The following is an 18,786-nucleotide window of genomic DNA, read 5'->3' as shown; positions in this document are numbered from 1 at the left end:
TGTGTGCACTGCACATACACAGACGGGGAATTCTCGTTGCGTCTTCAGAAAATTGCGAGAAGTCGAATCACTGATACATTCTGTTCATTTCTTATGATAAACTTTGGCAAATTAAATGTTTTTCAATTGATTTAGTTGATTCTCTACTAAGTTCAACAAATGTTTTAATACTGTTAGATTCCGTTTTATTGACTGGATTCTGTGATTCTGTCCGCGTTCTCCATATGGTGGATTTTATAGGGCCCTAGCCATAGCCTCGGTGGACCTGCTAGCTAACATTAACCTTCTCTCTTATGTAGTGTCCGAGATTTACATTTACTATGTTACCTCTAGTGCATGAGACCAGGCTGGCGACATACGTCATCATTTTGGGCACATAGGCGAGTCCATATAGCTGGTTGAACGCGCCCTTTAAAGCGAGGACGTGGACATACCTGAGATCTGCGAGTGTGATATACTGTGATCAAGCGTTAATGTCCTGTCTGTATTGTGTGTCTATAACTACTTTTACAACATGAGTTCAGAATCGGCCATTCTGTTGGAGACTGTCAACTTCGCTGCTGAAAAGCACCGCAATCAACGACGTAAAGATGCTGAAAAAACCCCATATATCACCCACCCAATAGGTATAGTTGTGACAACACTCTTAACAGAAGCTAGCTAGCCAGCTAGATAGGTCCTTAGCAATAACTCTCTCTCTACTCGGACTTCAGTGCATGGATATTGTAGTGGTAAATATATTATGTTAAAGCTTGGTCTGACTAAAATCTTGTGCATAACCCATCTTGTGTTGGGGCCTTGGGACTTAATACAATGCACAAAGACTTGTATCCTGTCGGCCTTATCAGCAGGTGGCCATGAGCAACACCCAGGCCATAAGTCTCTCAAGTCCTCCCAAAACTCACGAGATATATCCTGAGGACACACACACACACACACATACACACACATACACACACACACATACACACACACACACACACACATACACACACACTTACACACATACACACACTCACACACATACACACACATACACACACATACACACACATCATCATTGTTAAGCACACACACACAAAAAACCCCTTCTCTTAGGCCGGAGACAGAGAACCTGACTCAGAGCCAATGAAATGGAGATGACCTCGACCAACTCATCAGGACCAATGGGGAGATCGGAACTACTAGAATCAACCTACTTTATTTTATTGTATAAAATGTCAGCACACAATGGTTAGGGGCGCGCTCTCAGATATCTCCCTATGAGGTTGACGAAACGCGTCCGTGCACGCTGTTTTCAGATATCTTTACCTCTGAATAAACTGCCTTATATCATACAATCATCCACCTTGTCCGAAAGTCTCTACTTGGTCTCCGTTCTCCAGTAAACTTGTTTTATCAACAAACTTGGTAGCAGAGGATGGTTTTCTAACTCTGAATTCGGTCCATAAAAGTTGATAGAGACAGGAGACAAGTAAGAGACGGATCTGAAAGGACGGGTGACCTGTCCGCAGGAGCAGCCGGGAATCCAGCTCGCCTCAGGAAACTGATCTAAACGGACGTCAATACAAAGGTAAGCAGAACCTGTTAAAACAAAATCTGCATATTGTATTGTAGGATAAACCAAATTATGATCAGTAGACTGGGGGTGAGTATGGATTACTGTTAAATTTATAATATATCTATTATGACTCAAAAGGCATATATGTAAAGATATCTGAATTTTTTAGGTTCTTACTGTTGAAATGTGACTCTCTAGGGGAGGAGTCTAGTTACAGGTTGTGGTTCACGAGAGACGGACCCTTTTATTTTATTTTTTGCTGTTGATATCTGAAATCTTAGGTTTTTTACTGTTGAAATGTGACTCTAAGAGAAGAAGTCTAGTTACAGTGGTTTTTTTCCTGTTGAAATGTGGCTTTCTAGTGAGGAGCCTATTACAGAGGTTTTGGTCCACAAGCGATGGACTCTTTTATTTGATCCACAAGAGAAGGATCTGGTGACTTGATAAAAAGATTCAGATAGTCGGGTTGAGTTAATTCCGTGAGAATCCAAGTCCAGAAAAGGTTCTCCCGACTAGACGCCAGTTGAATGGTTTAAACGACTGGGAGTCTCCTTGAGGAGAATCAAAAAAATAAAAATAAAAATACAAGTTCAGATAGTCGGGCAATTTGGTTGACGTGGCACTCAACTATATGTACTGTGAGGAACTTAAACTGAATTCGTGTGTTGATGCTGATATGTAATGAAAATGTAATTGTTGAAATGATAACCTGAATGTTGTGTAAGATTGGCCGTTTCATGAGACTAACTAGTTGATAACTTTTAAGAGGACCACGGAGTCCTATTTTGCCTGTTATGTAGCCGCTGCGCTAAAAGCTGACTTGAACTTTTTCCCTCTTGTGGAGTTGGTATTTCCTTAGTTCCTAAAATTAGATTGGTAATTATTTTGGAAGCGCTCGAGTTTGTTAATATATTGTTCCAAAAGGGCGATTCTGATACCTTTTGGGAAAATATATAATAACTCGAATAACTGAAAAACAATAATAACTTTTGCTAAATAATTCCCAAAATTAAATTGATAATTATTTTAGGAGCGCTCGAGTTTGCTAATATATTCTTCCAAAAGGGCGATTCTGATACCTTTTGGGAAAATATATAATAACTCGAATAACTGAAAAACAATAATAACTTTTGCTAAATAATTCCTAAAATTGAATTGATAATTATTTTGGGAGCGCTCGAGTTTGTTAAATGTATTGTTCCAAAAGGGCGATTCTGATACCTTTTGGGAAGATATACAATAACTCGAATAACTGAAAAACAATAGTACCTTTTGCAAAATAATTCCTAATAATAAATTATTGAAAAAATTATTTGTGTACGAGGGTGGGACATTAGAGATAAGTCTGAGTCAGCGCCAAGAATACATTGCTGGTTTCGGCCAGTGACGGGCTAAGTGCACCAAGATAGTCTAAAAAAAAAAAAAAAAAAACTGTATAACCATGGCAACCACTACCGTCCCAAAACTCAAGTTTAATGAATATCTAGATCAAAAATACAGGATAGAGCGGGAGTGGTGCCGAATGGTTTTTAATTCGATCTAAAAGTTGGTGCGAGAGGAAAAGGCAAATCATCGATCTAAAAAACAGACGGAAGAGTGACCTGAAAATCCTGGAGAAATCAATTATTCGTCTTGGCTCAGGAAACCTGATCAGAGCGCGCTCTTCTAAAAAGGTATGCAGAGCCTGTTAAAACGAAATCTTGCATATTGTATTATAGACCAATACCAAATTATGATCAGTAGTACTGAGCGTGAGAATGAATACTTGGTAAATAATTTCCATCCTAAATGAATTAAGGCATAAATGAGATATCTGGTACTGTGAACACTGAGAACTGTGAATATTATGAGAGTCTTACCAGTGACTGAATACTGATGGTTGTATATTAGGAGAGTCTTACCAGTGACTGAATACTGATGGTTGTATATTATGAGTCTTACCAGTGGCTGAATACTGATGGTTGTATATTATGAGTCTTACCAGTGACTGAATACTGATGGTTGTATCATGTATTTTAACGTGTAATTTTTGCCTGTGTGTTTTGATGTATTATAACGTGTAATGAATGATGGGAAGTTATAGTGAGACTTATGAGACCGAACACCAATCTGTGGAATTGAGTGAATTTGACCTAGGGTTTCAGGAACCGGGGACTGGGGAGACTGATATTGAAGTTGTGCATGATTCTAGAACAAGCGTGAGATAACTAAAGCGTGGTGTGTGCTGTGTGTAGAGATTACTGCATTGGTATATGTGACTGGAATTCTGATTCTTATGATAATAATTGCATTACAAATTATATAAATTAGCCTCTTTATATGCGAGGGTGTCATACATGAGATAAGTCTGTATTTGATACCGATAATACATCCAAGATAGAGAAAGCAAGATGGCAGGACCAAACATAACCATACCCAAATTCAATGAATACATAGAACAACGAATGACAGGGAGAGTAATGCCAGGTCCACCAAGGGAGGGAGGTCATATGCCCGCCCTTGATGTACAACAGATAGAAATGACTGATTATGTGAAGAAATTGACGGAATTTTCTGCAGCACTCTCTTCTCAGGCGCAGAAGGCCCAAGAGGGGGAGCTGTCGGGAAGTACGCTGACACTGAAGGTAAACGTGGGAGGCTGGGTGAGGGTTAAAGTCCACAAGAGAAAGTGGCTGGAACCCAGGTGGACTGGACCGTACGAAGTGAAGGAGGTTACTTCACACTCAGTCCAGGTCAGAGGTAAATTAGGCGCACACTGACACCATCTAACTCATTGCACACCAGCCCCCACTCCTTCTAGATCACTGACAGAAGTCAGGGCTGATTTGAGCAGCGAGAACCAATCCTGACAACACAATGAAGAAACCCTTATGGGAACAACAATCTCACTCAGGGTGAAGAATAACTTTTTCCCCCTGGGAGAAATTGGGAGTGTCTGAATGTTTGTATGTATGTTTTCTGATAGGAATTGGACTCCTGCTGGGCACTCCTTATGAGGTGTTGTTCTTTTACATTACATTTGAGTCATTTAGCAGACGCTCTTATCCAGAGCGACTTACAGGAACAAATAGGGTTGGGTGCCTTGCTCAAGGGCACATCGGCAGATTTTTCACCTGGTCAGCTCGGGGATTAGAACCAGCGACCTTTCGGTTGCTGGCACAAATGCTCTTAACCACTAAGCTACCTGCCGCCCCATATGAGTTTAAGGTGGTGGCGTTGTTTGATCATGTGATAAGGTTTAATTTGTAATCGGACCATAACTAAAGTGGTTGTAGAAGTAATGTATAGGTAGGGGAGAGCCAATAGGGGGCTCCATTGAACTATTATGGTTTATTTGGCATTTCAATGGCATAAAGTGAAATCTGTATGCATGAGGGGAATTCGATTATGTATTATTATAGTATTATGGACACTCCGTAATAAATAAACTGAACCAAACAAGACGTTACTACAGCAATAGAGAATAGTTAATGTTGTTACGTTAGTTCTTAAACCCGATGATAGAGGAAAATGCAGAACGCTGTTAGAGTGTGTTTTATTTAGGCTACTAGGGTGTTTGAGACGGAAGGGCTGGCTAGACGGGGGTGATGACGTGGCTGGATATGCGACGTGAAAGTATTTACTTTGTGAGAATCGTAGATTGTGTGGAGTGACTGGCGATGTCCCTGGTTCAAACACAGGTAGGGACAGTAGACAAAGCTTTCGCAGTGGGGCTATATACCTAGATTACTATGTGAAAGGTTGAATTAGATAGCTTAAATAGAAGTATTCTAGACAAGTCTATGAAAATATGTTATAAGGTTACCATGCTCTCTCCCCGAAGGAGCAAGGGGAGGGTGAGAGACAGTACAGTTCAGATGGTAGGAACATAATTAAATGTATGCTAATCAACGATAGCAAGTATTTGTTTTATTAATTAGGGCATAATCAGAAAGAACAGTTAAATAAATTGAATAGCGAACTGAAATGGTTTAGCTGGGAAATATTTTTTTGGTACATTTTAGAACGATAATGTATTTTGGTTAAGTGGATGCAAGTGACATTGGCTGTTGTGATGGGGGAATAGCGCCAGCCTGTGGTGGGTTATGGATTTGTTACATAAACTTATATTTTGGACTGGGGTGATAAAATAGGCTACAATTGTAGCATAATCAGAAAAAAGACACAATTTAATGTGAATTAGTTATTACAATTGTTGTTGATAGTTGTTACGGTTATTATCATTGATCCAGTAATGATATAAGGATAGTAGAGGAAGGCAGGGGATTTAATCTCATTTAGGGAAGTTATATTAGGAAGAAAATACCATTAAATGAGGGAACATTTGATGTAACTGTGATTGTATTGGCTAAAAACTCAAATATGACAATAGAAGGGAAGACAGGTTTTTCTAGGGGGTTGAATAAATAATTGATAAATGGATCATTTGAGATGAGATCACATGTAGCAAAGTTAGGGTAATCAATTAAATAATCATAGTATACTCGAGGAATTTTGAGTGGTTTAATGGATTAGTTAGGAGGAATTAGAATGATACAAACAATTATTGATGGGTTAAGACTGGGGATAACCAGGAGAAAGAGATTAGCTCATCTCGTTGGAATGTTGCCAAGGGCTAGGGGAGCAGTAGTGAAGTTAGGCCGTATTTAGGTCATAAAAGTGAACTACCAAATTAAGGCCTGGCTATTTGTGGTTGTTTTTCAAATTGGGTTTTCAAATAAAAAACAACACACCTAGTATGATGTTTATAAAGCCTTGTTGTTTCAATTTTGGGGGGGTTTCAGCAGGTCAAGGGTTATGGGTCTTAAAGGTGCACACAGTGAATTTTATGGATTTTTTAGGTTTTGGCTGAGTTTGGGGTATATATGATTTCTTATGAGAATGAATGTCATGAGGACTTAATGAACACTTGGGATAACTAACATTTATGAAATATTTAGAATAATGGTAATTGTTTAGTATACTATGGGATTAAACAGTTCGTTAAATGATTTCAATGGCCTCTGAACTCTGTTTTAACATTCTGGTGTTAATTAATCATCCACACTAGTACATTCTAAAGGCATGAGAGGAAGACTTTAAGATAGTTTATTTTACTAAGTTGAGGGTAATTTATAGTACTGTGAAAATTGTGAAGAAGATTATAATTTGGTAATAATATATTTGATTTGAACCATAAATAACAGAAGAGAGAGTGGAGGAATGGCAATTGGATAATGAAATACCGATATTAACTAAAGTGATTGTTTAGGTAGGTGGTAATATTGACACATGGCCAAATCATGTGTCAAAGAGGGGGATGGTTGGATTAAATATTAAATATATACGAAGGAGAGGACAAAATACTTTAAAAAAACATGTATGATAGTTTATTAACCACACCTGTATGTCAGAGGTTTTGTGCCCCACAGGTGAACTAAAGGAGAAGGTGACCCACTCTATCTAACCAGGAGACTGAATCAGGCCTGGCGGGAAGGGCCCTACCAAGCACTGCCTTTGCCAGCAGAAAAGCTGAGAGATCCATCTGGGTGCATGTCACACACTGTACAAAACCAGCTACACCTGACGAACAAACACAGAGTTAGGAGAAAGATCCGATCACCACTATGGTCCGGGGGTTGCCTCCTTAACGAAGATTCCCTTACCCTGTCTGATCATCCCTGTGTGAGTTCGATAGAAGGTAAAGCAATGGGTTGGCCTCTGGCATCTGACATGTTCTCAGGGCAAGGGTGGGGATTCACAGGTCTCCCGACGGTAGGTAGCTGTCTGATTGTGGGGGCCATATTCCTAACACACACGGACCCTCCTGTTTCAGCCAGAAGTGGTAGTTAACCTAACACAAGTTGAAAAAGCATAGGAGACAGCTAGATGTAGAGAGAGGGGAAATTCTAGAGTAAACCCCTCTGAGGGAGGTAGTGAGACCGGGGCTGTGATAAAGATAGTGCAAAACTATGGACCTGGAGGAAGTAGTACAGGTGGAAACGGGGTATAGAAATCTTAACCTGTGGTTGGAATGGATTCAGTATACGGCAACAACTATGTCTAAAGAAGACTGTTTTGCCTGTGGGACAGCCAAACCAGGGTTAACAACTACTCCGTTCCCCTTGACAGGCTTTAACTCCCTGTCAGGTTTTTCCTCCATGCAAGCCACCTGGGAATGTGGTGAAAGAGTCTTATGGTAACTTGCACTATCTGTTTCCCCCGATAACAAAGTCATCCCGACCTGGGTTGCCTCAGTTTGAAGTCACAGGGGATTCTAAATTGTTTTTCTAGTCTAATCTCTCCTCTTTGTTGCAGCAAGAGGATTATAGGAGCCAAAACCAGGCCCGTGCTGACATCTGATGGATGTGTGGTGATAACTGATTGTGAACTCACCTACATACGCAAACAATCAAACGTGTCAGAGACTGGTGAGTTGTCACATAGAAAGTAGGACCTCCTCCCGGGAGCCTTTGATGAAAGGATATATATTGATGGGATCCACAATCAGATCGCAGCTGAGTTTGAATCAAGTATTTACTGATGGTCAACAATTAATAAAAATGTAGATTGGATAAATTATATTTAATATAACCAGCAAAATATTTATAAACCACACTCGTGATGCAATAAAGGGATTAGCTGAGCAGACAGCGGCAACTAGCTTAATGACATGGCAGAATAGAATAGCTTTAGATATGCTTTTGGCTGAGCGGGACGGGGTTTGTGTTCTGTTTGGATATATGTGTTGTACTTTCATCTCCAACAATATAGCACCGGACGGGCCTGTGACCAAAGCGCTTGAGTGACCATCACCACGCTGGCGAACGAACTGGTTGAGAACTCTGGTATTGATAGCTCCATAAACGGTTGGTTTGATAACATATTTGGTAAATGGAAAACTATTGTTGTGACTATTCTGGGTGAAGTTATGGCCTCTATGGGTATACTTGTTCTTTGTGGATGTTGCCTTATTTCCTGGCTGAGTGACTGGTTTGGTGAGTACTCTTCTATGGTGGTTACTGGATTTCAGACCCTAGTAATTGTGTTTTTGCTGTTAATGTGTTGTGCTGCTTGCATCGTCCCCCGTCTCAGGAGGTCAGTGGTAGGAGTGGTGCAGGCGTCAGGTATGATGCTGTTGTTACCGGCCCAGGATGATGCAGGTGACTCTGCTACTGACTCTGAGACCAAGCTGGATGATCCATGTTTTGCCTAGTAAAATACATACACGCATTTATTTTCAGTTCTTGCTCATTTATTACCTTATGTTTTTACTAACCACTGTGATTGTTTATTCTTCCTGATGTGAAGGTAAAGGATTCCTGGGTGGCTGGTAGCCAACTCAGTACATGTTAGGTGTAGGGGAGGAATAGAGGGTTAAAATCATTATTTTTTATTTTCTATTAACATTAAATGTTGTGATTTAATTTCCATATCCTGTTATTCTTAAGGGTGATTATACTCAGTTTAGAGTGACACCATAAAATTGTTGGGTTTTATTTTTTGGATCTGTATGTGATGAATAGCTTGGAAGGAATGCATTAATGAGGAGTACTGTACTGATAGGGATTGTTTCACATAACAGGCCGATAAGAACACTCTCTCTTTGTTGTCTGTGAAACTGTCCTTGAACATGGGTACATGGAGTACAGTTTTTGGGGGCTAGTCCTTTTGGGTGCTGACTGTTGTACTATTAATAAAAACGTTGATAGAATTGGAAGGGTTACAAACTCTTAATGGTAAGATGAAGAGCCACTCAGGGGTGGACACTTCCATGTGGGATTCCTGGATGGACGCTTTTGGTAGATATAAAGCCCTGGTGTCCTCCATTTTGGTTTCAATCTCGGTGTTTGCGGCCATTTTTGGTTTTGTGTGGGTGCTGTTGCATACCATGCATTCGCTCACTCACCACTAGGCTCATAACTAAGGCCATTGACCCAACAAGCCCTTCCCAGATGTTTCCTCTTCTTGGGGAAGGAGATTTTTTATCTTTCGAGGAGGATGAGGGTAGAACTTTTACTTAGTTTATGTCACGTCTCTTTTGAGACGTGAAGAGGGGGACTCAAAACTTTCTCTTTGAGAAAGTTTCCCTTTTCTTTTTTACTTAGTTTATGTCACGTCTCTTTTGAGACGTGAAGAGGGGGACTCAAAACTTTCTCTTTGAGAAAGTTTCCCTTTTCTTTTTTACTTAGTTTATGTCACGTCTCTTTTGAGACGTGAAGAGGGGGACTCAAAACTTTCTCTTTGAGAAAGTTTCCCTTTTCTTTTTTACTTAGTTTATGTCACGTCTCTTGTGAGACGTGAAGAGGGGGAATGTAAAACTTTATCTTCTGATAAAGTTTTCCCTATTTTGCCAATTACACTGTTAGCTTGTGTCACGTCTTAAGTTTTCCTTCTCTACTGTTACTTGGTCACGTCTCTTGGGAGACGTGAAGAGAGGGATTTGTAGTGGTAAATATATTATGTTAAAGCTTGGTCTGACTAAAATCTTGTGCATAACCCATCTTGTGTTGGGGCCTTGGGACTTAATACAATGCACAAAGACTTGTATCCTGTCGGCCTTATCAGCAGGTGGCCATGAGCAACACCCAGGCCATAAGTCTCTCAAGTCCTCCCAAAACTCACGAGATATATCCTGAGGACACACACACACACACACATACACACACATACACACACACACATACACACACACACACACACACATACACACACACTTACACACATACACACACTCACACACATACACACACATACACACACATACACACACATCATCATTGTTAAGCACACACACACAAAAAACCCCTTCTCTTAGGCCGGAGACAGAGAACCTGACTCAGAGCCAATGAAATGGAGATGACCTCGACCAACTCATCAGGACCAATGGGGAGATCGGAACTACTAGAATCAACCTACTTTATTTTATTGTATAAAATGTCAGCACACAATGGTTAGGGGCGCGCTCTCAGATATCTCCCTATGAGGTTGACGAAACGCGTCCGTGCACGCTGTTTTCAGATATCTTTACCTCTGAATAAACTGCCTTATATCATACAATCATCCACCTTGTCCGAAAGTCTCTACTTGGTCTCCGTTCTCCAGTAAACTTGTTTTATCAACAATATCTGCATTTACATTTGCCGTGTTTACAATTTTGCAGGAGTGGCAAGGATCCTAAGCCATGAAGGTGGGATCACAGACATTGAAGTTTTGCAAGTAAGTGTTTTATGTTTCAGACCGACTCAAAAGACCGGTTTCCACAAGATGGCACAGCCACAAAGTCAAAATTGGCTATGTCATAAAAATGTATTAAACATTTTGTTGCTTTTTGGCCTTGATTTAAGGTTAGGGTTAGGCATAAGATTAGCAGTGTGGTTAAGGCTTGGTTTAAAATATAATTTAAAGAAAATACATTGTAGAAATAGGCGGGGTTTATGACTTTGGCTGTGGTAACCAGTGAAGACTCCAAAATGCCCTCAAAAGTATGTGGACGCCCCTTAAAATGTGTGTATTCGGCTATTTCAGCCTATCCCGTTGTTGACAGGTGTATAGAATCAAGCGCACACAGCCATGCAATCTCCATAGACAAATATTGGCAGTAGAATGGCCTAACTGAAGAGCTCAGTGACTTTCAACGTGTCACTGTCATAGGATGCCACCTTTCCAACAAGTCAGTTCGTCAAATTTCTGCCCTGCTAGAGCTGCCCCGGTCAACTGTAAGTGCTGTTATTGTGAAGTGGAAATGTCTAGGAGCAACAACGGCCCAGCCGCGAAGTGGTAGTCTGTCCTCAGTTGCAACACTCACTACCGAGTTCCAAACTGCCTCTGGAAGCAACGTCAGCACATGAACTGTTCGTTAGGTGCTTAATGAAATGGGTTTCCATGGCCGAGCAGCCACACACAAGTCTAAGATCACCATGCGCAATGCCAAGCATCGGCTGGAGTGGTGTAAAGCTCACCACCATTGGACTCTGGAGCAGTGGAAACGCGTTCTCTGGATTGATGAATCACGCTTCACCATCTGGCAGTCCGACGGACGAATCTAGGTTTGGCAGATGCCAGGAGAACGCTACCTGCCCCAATGTATAGTGCCAACTGTAAAGTCTGGTGGTGGAGGAGGAATAATGGTCTGGGGCTGTTTTTCATGGTTCGGGCTAGGCCCCTTAGTGTATGGGTGGTCCTCTGTAGCTCAGCTGGTAGAGCACGGCGCTTGTAACGCCAGGGTAGTGGGTTCGATCCCCTGGACCACCCATACACAAAAATGTATGCACGCATGACTGTAAGTCGCTTTGGATAAAAGCGTCTGCTAAGTGGCATATTATTATTATTATTATTATTCCAGTAAAGGGAAATCTTAATGCTAAAGCATACAATTATATTTTAGATGATTCTGTGCTTCCAACTTTGTTGCAACAGCTTGGGGAAGGCCTGTTCCTGTTTCAGCATGACATTAACCCTGTGCACAAAGCGAGGTCCATACAGAAATGGTTTGTTGAGATTGGTGTGGAAGAACTTGACTGGCCTGCACAGAGCCCTGACCTCAACCCCATCGTATACCTTTGTGATGAATTGGAACGCTGACTGCGAGCCAGGCCTAATCGCCCAACATCAGTGCCTTACCTCACTAATGCTCTTGTGGCTGAATGGAAGCAAGTCCCCACAACAATGTTCCAACATCTAGTGGCAAGCCTTCCCAGAAGAGTGGAGGCTGTTATAGCAGCAAAGGGGGGACCAACTCCATATTAATGTTCCATGATTATGGAATGAGGTGTTCGACGAGCAGGTGTCCACATACTTTTCTTCATGTAGTGTACTTGTTCATGGAGGGCAACATTCTAAATCGTAAATTAAATTTATATGATTAAGTATTGACAGTCAATGGGCAATGTTAAGCTCATTAAAGCATTCAACGTTTGTGTTAACAATAGTTTGTGTTAACAGGAATGAATGGTTTTTCACTGATATTTGTGTATTTTCCAACTGTCTGCAGGCAGCTTTGCTCCATGACACAGTGGAGGACACTGACACCAGCATAGGAGAGCTACAGGCTGTCTTTGGGCAAACGGTGGCATGGCTTGTCCAGGAAGTGACAGACGACAAGGCGCTGTCCAAGGAGGAGACAAAGCGTCAGCAGGTGGAGTACGCACCTCACGCCAGCCACCAGGCCAAATTGGTCAAACTGGCTGACAAACTGTACAACCTAAGGGACATCAACCGCTGCACGCCCACAGGTGATTGTTTTTCTCTCTCTTTTTTCTCTGTCTTTATTCAGCCATCTTGATCCAACCAACTGACTAGGCAAATGGCATGTCATAGGCTAGACGCAATGAACTGATACCCTAGCAGGACACTACTCTTTCCTCTTCCTCTCTTTCTTTATCTCTTTCTCTCTCTGGCTTGTTGCTTCTCTTCACTTGCTTCCCTCTCTGGTTGTCTGACTGTCCCTCTCTTTACCCCAAGCCCATATCTTATATTTCTTCTGTGTTGTGGTTGCCAGGTTGGACAGCAGAGCGTGTTCAGGAGTACTTTGTGTGGGCAGCCCAGGTAGTGAGAGGGCTAAGGGGGACCAACCCAGCACTGGAGGGACACCTAGAGGAGCTCTTCAAACAGAGGGGGATCGAGCTTTGACACCTCTCTGCTTCTGACACAGGGTGCCACAACAGAGCAACTGTTGACGCACACTTTTGTAAAGAGTTTAAGACCTTGAGCGAATTGTCTTTGTTAGCTTCTCCATGGAATATACTTTTATATACTCTTAACTCACAAGGAAAAGGTTACCTTGGATTTATTTTTATAGGTGATTTGATTCTTCATTTTAAGTACAGTACTTTGTATACATTGTGTGTAGAACTGGCAAACCAACAATGTCACCTTGAGTTCTCGCTGGATTGAATAAAGCAATGCTATGCACTCGTAAAAGTGAAAATGGTAAAAAATGATTATAATATTTAATGGTGATGCAGAACCTGTAACTACTCTATCATGGCTAATTGCTCCTGTAAGTCGCTCTGGATAAGAGCGTCTGCTAAATAATGTAAATGTAATGACACACTGAACTAAAATACTTTTTTATTGATTTATTGTATGTCATTTATTTTTTAAGTATATAAATGTAGGGGTTTAGGAATCGAATGAGCTAAACATTTGAAACGGCGATATGTGAATTATTCTATAGAAGCCGTTATACCTTGGCTAGTAGAATCGGTCCGAAGCAATTTTTCAATTAACCTGTTCTTACTTATACTTTGTTCTCGATTCGGAAGAAATGTGTATCTTATAAAATGTCTGTGTTCAGTTGCAGGTGGTTCTCCAAAAACCAGAGAATATTCAGAAAGACATTAAAATACACGTTTTGTATTGTGCGAGAAATGCCTCTTGCGTGTGTAGATATTTTTGGGGCGGTCACATTGTGTGATGCGCTGTCATCTACTCATGCGTGGCCGCGCCGCATAGAAACGGGAAATACAAGATCTATGACAGCTTTAATGGCGAGGGAACTCCTCACTCGGTGCAAAATGTGGATTTTACTATCTTTCTGAATATTCTCTGTTTTTTAGAGAACCACCTTCAACTGAACATGGACATTTATAAGATACACATTTCTTCCGAATTGAGAACAAAATGGTATCGCCAATACCATATTAGTAGAAAAAATCCATGGGGACGTTTTGTATAGGCAAACCTGTAACGCCCAGTAATGGATACCAAAAATATTTTATACCAGATAATGTAAAATAACCTGTAGCTAGGTTGGCCTATCCATCATCAGAATGTTTCAGCCTGCTGTATTAGCAGTGTTGGTGAACACATAATTGGAGAGGAAGTACAAAACCAACGACGCTAGACAGAGAGGAATTTGCTTAAGCAAAAGGCAGTTTATTAAAACAGAGATAGCTGGTACTGCTCAAGCTACATGCATGGACCCAACCAATTGCCTCTTAAGGAGACAGTTGAGAAAGGATGAATAAACAGAGTTACAGCATTATTTTATACAATGTAACATAAAGGAAGGGGTCCTTCTTCTAGTCCCTTGATTGGTTCCCGAGGCGTAGGAGGCGGGTCTGCTCTGTCCAGAGTAGAAGCCCCATTGGTGCACGGCAGAGTCCTCTGCCCTTGGCACCCGACCAGTAGAAGGAAGTGGAGTTTTGAGTGTGCGTCCACAGTGAAATGTCTGTGTGTGTCAAAGAACTCGTGAGGCATGAGAATGAGTGTGCGTGCAAATGAAATATTTGTGTGTGTCCAGGGAACTGGTGAGGACCATCTGGTGATTGTGGCCTTGGGCGTGGGTGTTGTCCTGTTATTACACTCCTGACTAGGCCATCCGGTGACAAGATATGGCTGCTCTTCTACTGTCCTTTGTTCGACAACCAACACAACAGCCCACTGTTAATACCAGACATATGACAAATCCCCCTCTTCACGTTATAACATTTTATATTTACTACGACAGCAGTAACTGTTCAAAGTAACGCAATATATTTTTTTGTTTGTATCCCATACAAATGAGTTGTCCTCAAATTAATTTACATGAGAAGTCAACCAATCAAAAATGTAAAGAAACTGATTATTATTTTAGTGGAAGCAACGAAGGAACCACTGTGGGCGATCGAGAGATGGCGGAAGTGGATGCTGAATTTGATTTGAGCAAAGTTGGTGAAGATGAATGTCCTGAATGGACACTGAATAACAGTAGTGTGAAAAGTAAAACAAAGGAAATTGTGTAATAAAAGGCCATGCATGTGCACGTGACTTTCCTCACCCTTTAGGATGGATATCGCTCAATCTCAGCTGTCAATCACAGCCCTTCGGTTTCGGACAATCAGTGTGCTTGGACACGCATGTGGCCACTGTAGCCGCCCATTCAAGTTTAGTGTTTGGTCCACGTCTCAAGAAGAAGAGACATGTTTGGCTGGTTACGAAGTTTACCCTAAGAACATTGTGCGTGCATCGAAGAAAAACAACAGTAGATTCCTAAGTAACGAGTGTGTGTGTTAAAAGTATATGTGGTGGTGGTGACGAATACAACTCCTGGACTGAGAAGCATCCGTACTGTTTTTGCCTGACAGCCTGTAGCGAATCAGAACCAAGTATATCAGCATTAAGTACTAGCGGGTAAGGGCATTCACAGCCGACTGCTCAGATGAGCTCCTGCTAGCCGTTTTTTACAATTGTAGTGGAGTAAGGACGCGGATGTGGGAAACTCGTTTGACGTGTTGTAAATGGTGAAGTATGCGCTGGGAAAAGTGGAGTCTGTCAGAGTGACCAGGAGTGGTCTTATTTTGATTCATTGTATTTCTGATGAGCAGAGGAAAATTGCAGTGGGCCTTAAAATAATCGGGGCAACAGACATATCATGTTTTGAACTTCGGAGCAGAGCACCTGTCAAAGGAGTCATCTCAGGGGTGATGATGGCTGTTCAGGTTGAATACCTGAAGAGAATTCCTGGTGTGGTTGGTGCCCGGCATCTGACCGGCTTGGTGAATAGATAAAATTAATAAAGTCTGTCCTGTTTTTTAAAATATATATATATAAAGAGCACCTACCTACGCATGTAAGCTTGGTTATGTAAGATATGCTGTAATAGCTTTCGTCCCCAAACTACTGCATGTTTCAAGTGTGTGCAGACGGACGGACTATACTGAAGAACGTTGTGTAGAAGGACAACGGTGTTGCAATTGTGGTGGGGATCATGATCCCGAGTTCCTGGAGTGCCCTGTAAGGGTGAAGGAGATTGAGGTGGCAAAAGTTTGAGCGGTCAATCGAATCTCCTATGCGGAGGCGATTAAAAGAGTTGAGAAACAAGTGACAAAGAAAAAGCCATATCTCAGACTGCCCATCTTAATCCTTTCTTTTTATTGGCCAGTCTGAGATATGGCTTTTTCTTTGCAACTCTGCCTAGAAGGTCAGCATCCCGGAGTCGCCTCTTCACTGATGACGTTGAGACTGGTGTTTTGCAGGTACTATTTAATGAAGCTGCCAGTTGAGGACCTGTGAGGCGTCTGTTTCTCAAACTAGACACTAATGTATTTGTCCTCTTGCTCAGTTGTGCACCGGGGCCTCCCACTCCTCTTTCTTTTCTGGTTAGAGCCAGTTTGCACTGTTCTGTGAAGGGAGGACTACACAGCGTTGTACGAAATCTTCAGTTTCTTGGCAATTTCTCGCATGGAATAGCCTTCATTTCTCAGAACAAGAATAGACTGATGAGTTTCAGAAGAAAGTTATTTGTTTCTGGCCATTTTGAGCCTGTAATCGAACCCACAATTGCTGATGCTCCAGATACTCAACTAGTCTCTAGAAGGCCAGTTTTATTGCTGCTTTAATCAGCACAACAGTTTTCAGCTGTGTTAACATAATTGCAAAAGGGTTTTCTAATGATCAATTAGCCTTTTTAAATGATAAACTTGGATTAGCAAACACAACGTGCAATTGGAACACAGGACTGATGGTTGCTGATAATGGGCCTCTGTACGCCTATGTAGATATTCCATTAAAAATCTGCAGTTTCCAGCTACAATAGCCATTTACAACATTAACAATGTCTACACTGTATTTCTGATCAATTTGATGTTATTTTAACGGACAAAAAAATTGCTTTTCTTTCTAAAACAAGGACATTTCTATGTGACCCCAAACCTTTGAACGGTATTGTACAGTTGAAGTCGGAAGTTTACATACACTTAGGTTGGAGTCATTAAAACTCGTTGTTCAACCACTTCAGAAGTTTCTTGTTAACAAACTATAGTTTTGGCAAGTCGGTTAGGACATCTACTTTGTGCATGACACAAGTAATTTTTCCAACAATTGTTTACAGACAGATTATTTCACTTATAATTCACTGAATCACAATTCCAGTGGGTCAGAAGTTTACATACACTAAGTTGACTGTGCCTTTAAACAGCTTGGAAAATTCCAGAAAACGTTGTCATGGCTTTAGAAGCTTCTGGTAGGCTAATTACATTTACATTTTAGTCATTTAGCAGACGCTCCAGAGCAACTTACAGTTAGTGAGTGCATACATTTTCATACTGGCCCCCTGTGGGAAACGAACCCACAACCCTGGCGTTGCAAGCGCCATGCTCTACCAACTGAGCTACAGGGGACTACTAATTGACATCATTTGAGTCAATAGGAGGTGTACCTGTGGATGTATTTCAAGGCCTACCTTCAAACTCAGTGCCTCTTTGCTTGACATCATGGGAAAATCAAAAGAAATCAGCCAAGACCTCAGAAAGAAAATTGTAGACCTCCACAAGTCTGGTTCATCCTTGGGAGCAATTTCCAAATGCCTGAAGCTACCACATTCATCTGTACAAACAATAGTATGCAAGTATAAACACCATGGGACCACACAGCCATCATACCGCTCAGGAAGGAGATATGTTCTGTCTCCTAGAGATGAGCGTACTTTGATGCGAAAAGTGCAAATAAATCCCAGAACAACAGTAAAGGACCTTGTGAAAATGCTGGAGGGAACAGGTACAAAAGTATCTATATCCACAGTAAAACGAGTCCTATATCGACATAACCTTAAAGGCCGCTCAGCAAGGAAGAAGCCACTGCTCCAAAACCGCCATAAAAAAGCCAGACTACGGTTTGCAACTGCACATGAGGACAAAGATCGTACTTTTTTGAGAAATGTCCTCTGGTCTGATGAAACAAAAATAGAACTGTTTGGCCATAATGACCATCGTTTTGTTTGGAGGAAAAAGGAGAACGCTTGCAAGCCGAAGAACACCATCCCAACCGTAAAGCACGGGGTTGGCAGCATCATGCTGTGTTGGTGCTTTGCTGCTGGAGGGACTGGTGCACTTCACAAAATAGATGGCATCATGAGGAAGGAAAATTATGTGGATATTTTGAAGCAACATCTCAAGACATCAGTCAGGAAGTTAAAGCTTGGTCGTAAATGGGTCTTCCAAATGGACAATGACCCCAAGCATACTTCCAAAGTTGTGGCAAAATGGCTTAAGGACAACAAAGTCAAGGTATTGGAGTGGCCAACACAAAGCCCTGACCTCAATCCTATAGAACATTTGTGGGCAGAACTGAAAAAGCGTGTGCGAGCAAGGAGGCCTACAAACCTGACTCAGTTACACCAGCTCTGTCAGGAGGAATGGGCCAAAATTCACCCAACTTATTGTGTGAAGCTTGTGGAAGGCTACCCGAAACGTTTGACACAAGTTAAACAATTTAAAGGCAATGCTACCTAATACTAATTGAGTGTATATAAACTTCTGACCCAC

At 41.4% G+C, this 18,786-nt stretch overlaps 1 protein-coding gene across 1 annotated transcript; it reads left to right on the top strand.

Annotated features, from left to right (window-relative positions):
* The first annotated feature begins 440 nt into the window (after window positions 1-440).
* LOC311111156 (guanosine-3',5'-bis(diphosphate) 3'-pyrophosphohydrolase MESH1-like) lies at window positions 441-13,255 on the top strand. The gene is made up of 4 exons (XM_084153845.1): window positions 441-626; window positions 10,704-10,759; window positions 12,534-12,774; window positions 13,041-13,255. The coding sequence occupies exons 1-4, from the start codon at window positions 515-517 to the stop codon at window positions 13,169-13,171; spliced, it is 540 nt and encodes a 179-aa protein (XP_084009971.1). The 5' UTR covers window positions 441-514; the 3' UTR covers window positions 13,172-13,255.
* Window positions 13,256-18,786: the final 5,531 nt, after the last annotated feature.

The sequence above is a fragment of the Coregonus lavaretus genome, assembly GCF_964263955.1.
Source record: "Coregonus lavaretus genome assembly, chromosome: 37".
Classification (NCBI taxonomy): domain Eukaryota; kingdom Metazoa; phylum Chordata; class Actinopteri; order Salmoniformes; family Salmonidae; genus Coregonus; species Coregonus lavaretus.
The sequence above is the reverse complement of the archived record's forward strand: the minus strand, read 5'-3'. Positions and strand labels throughout refer to the sequence as shown.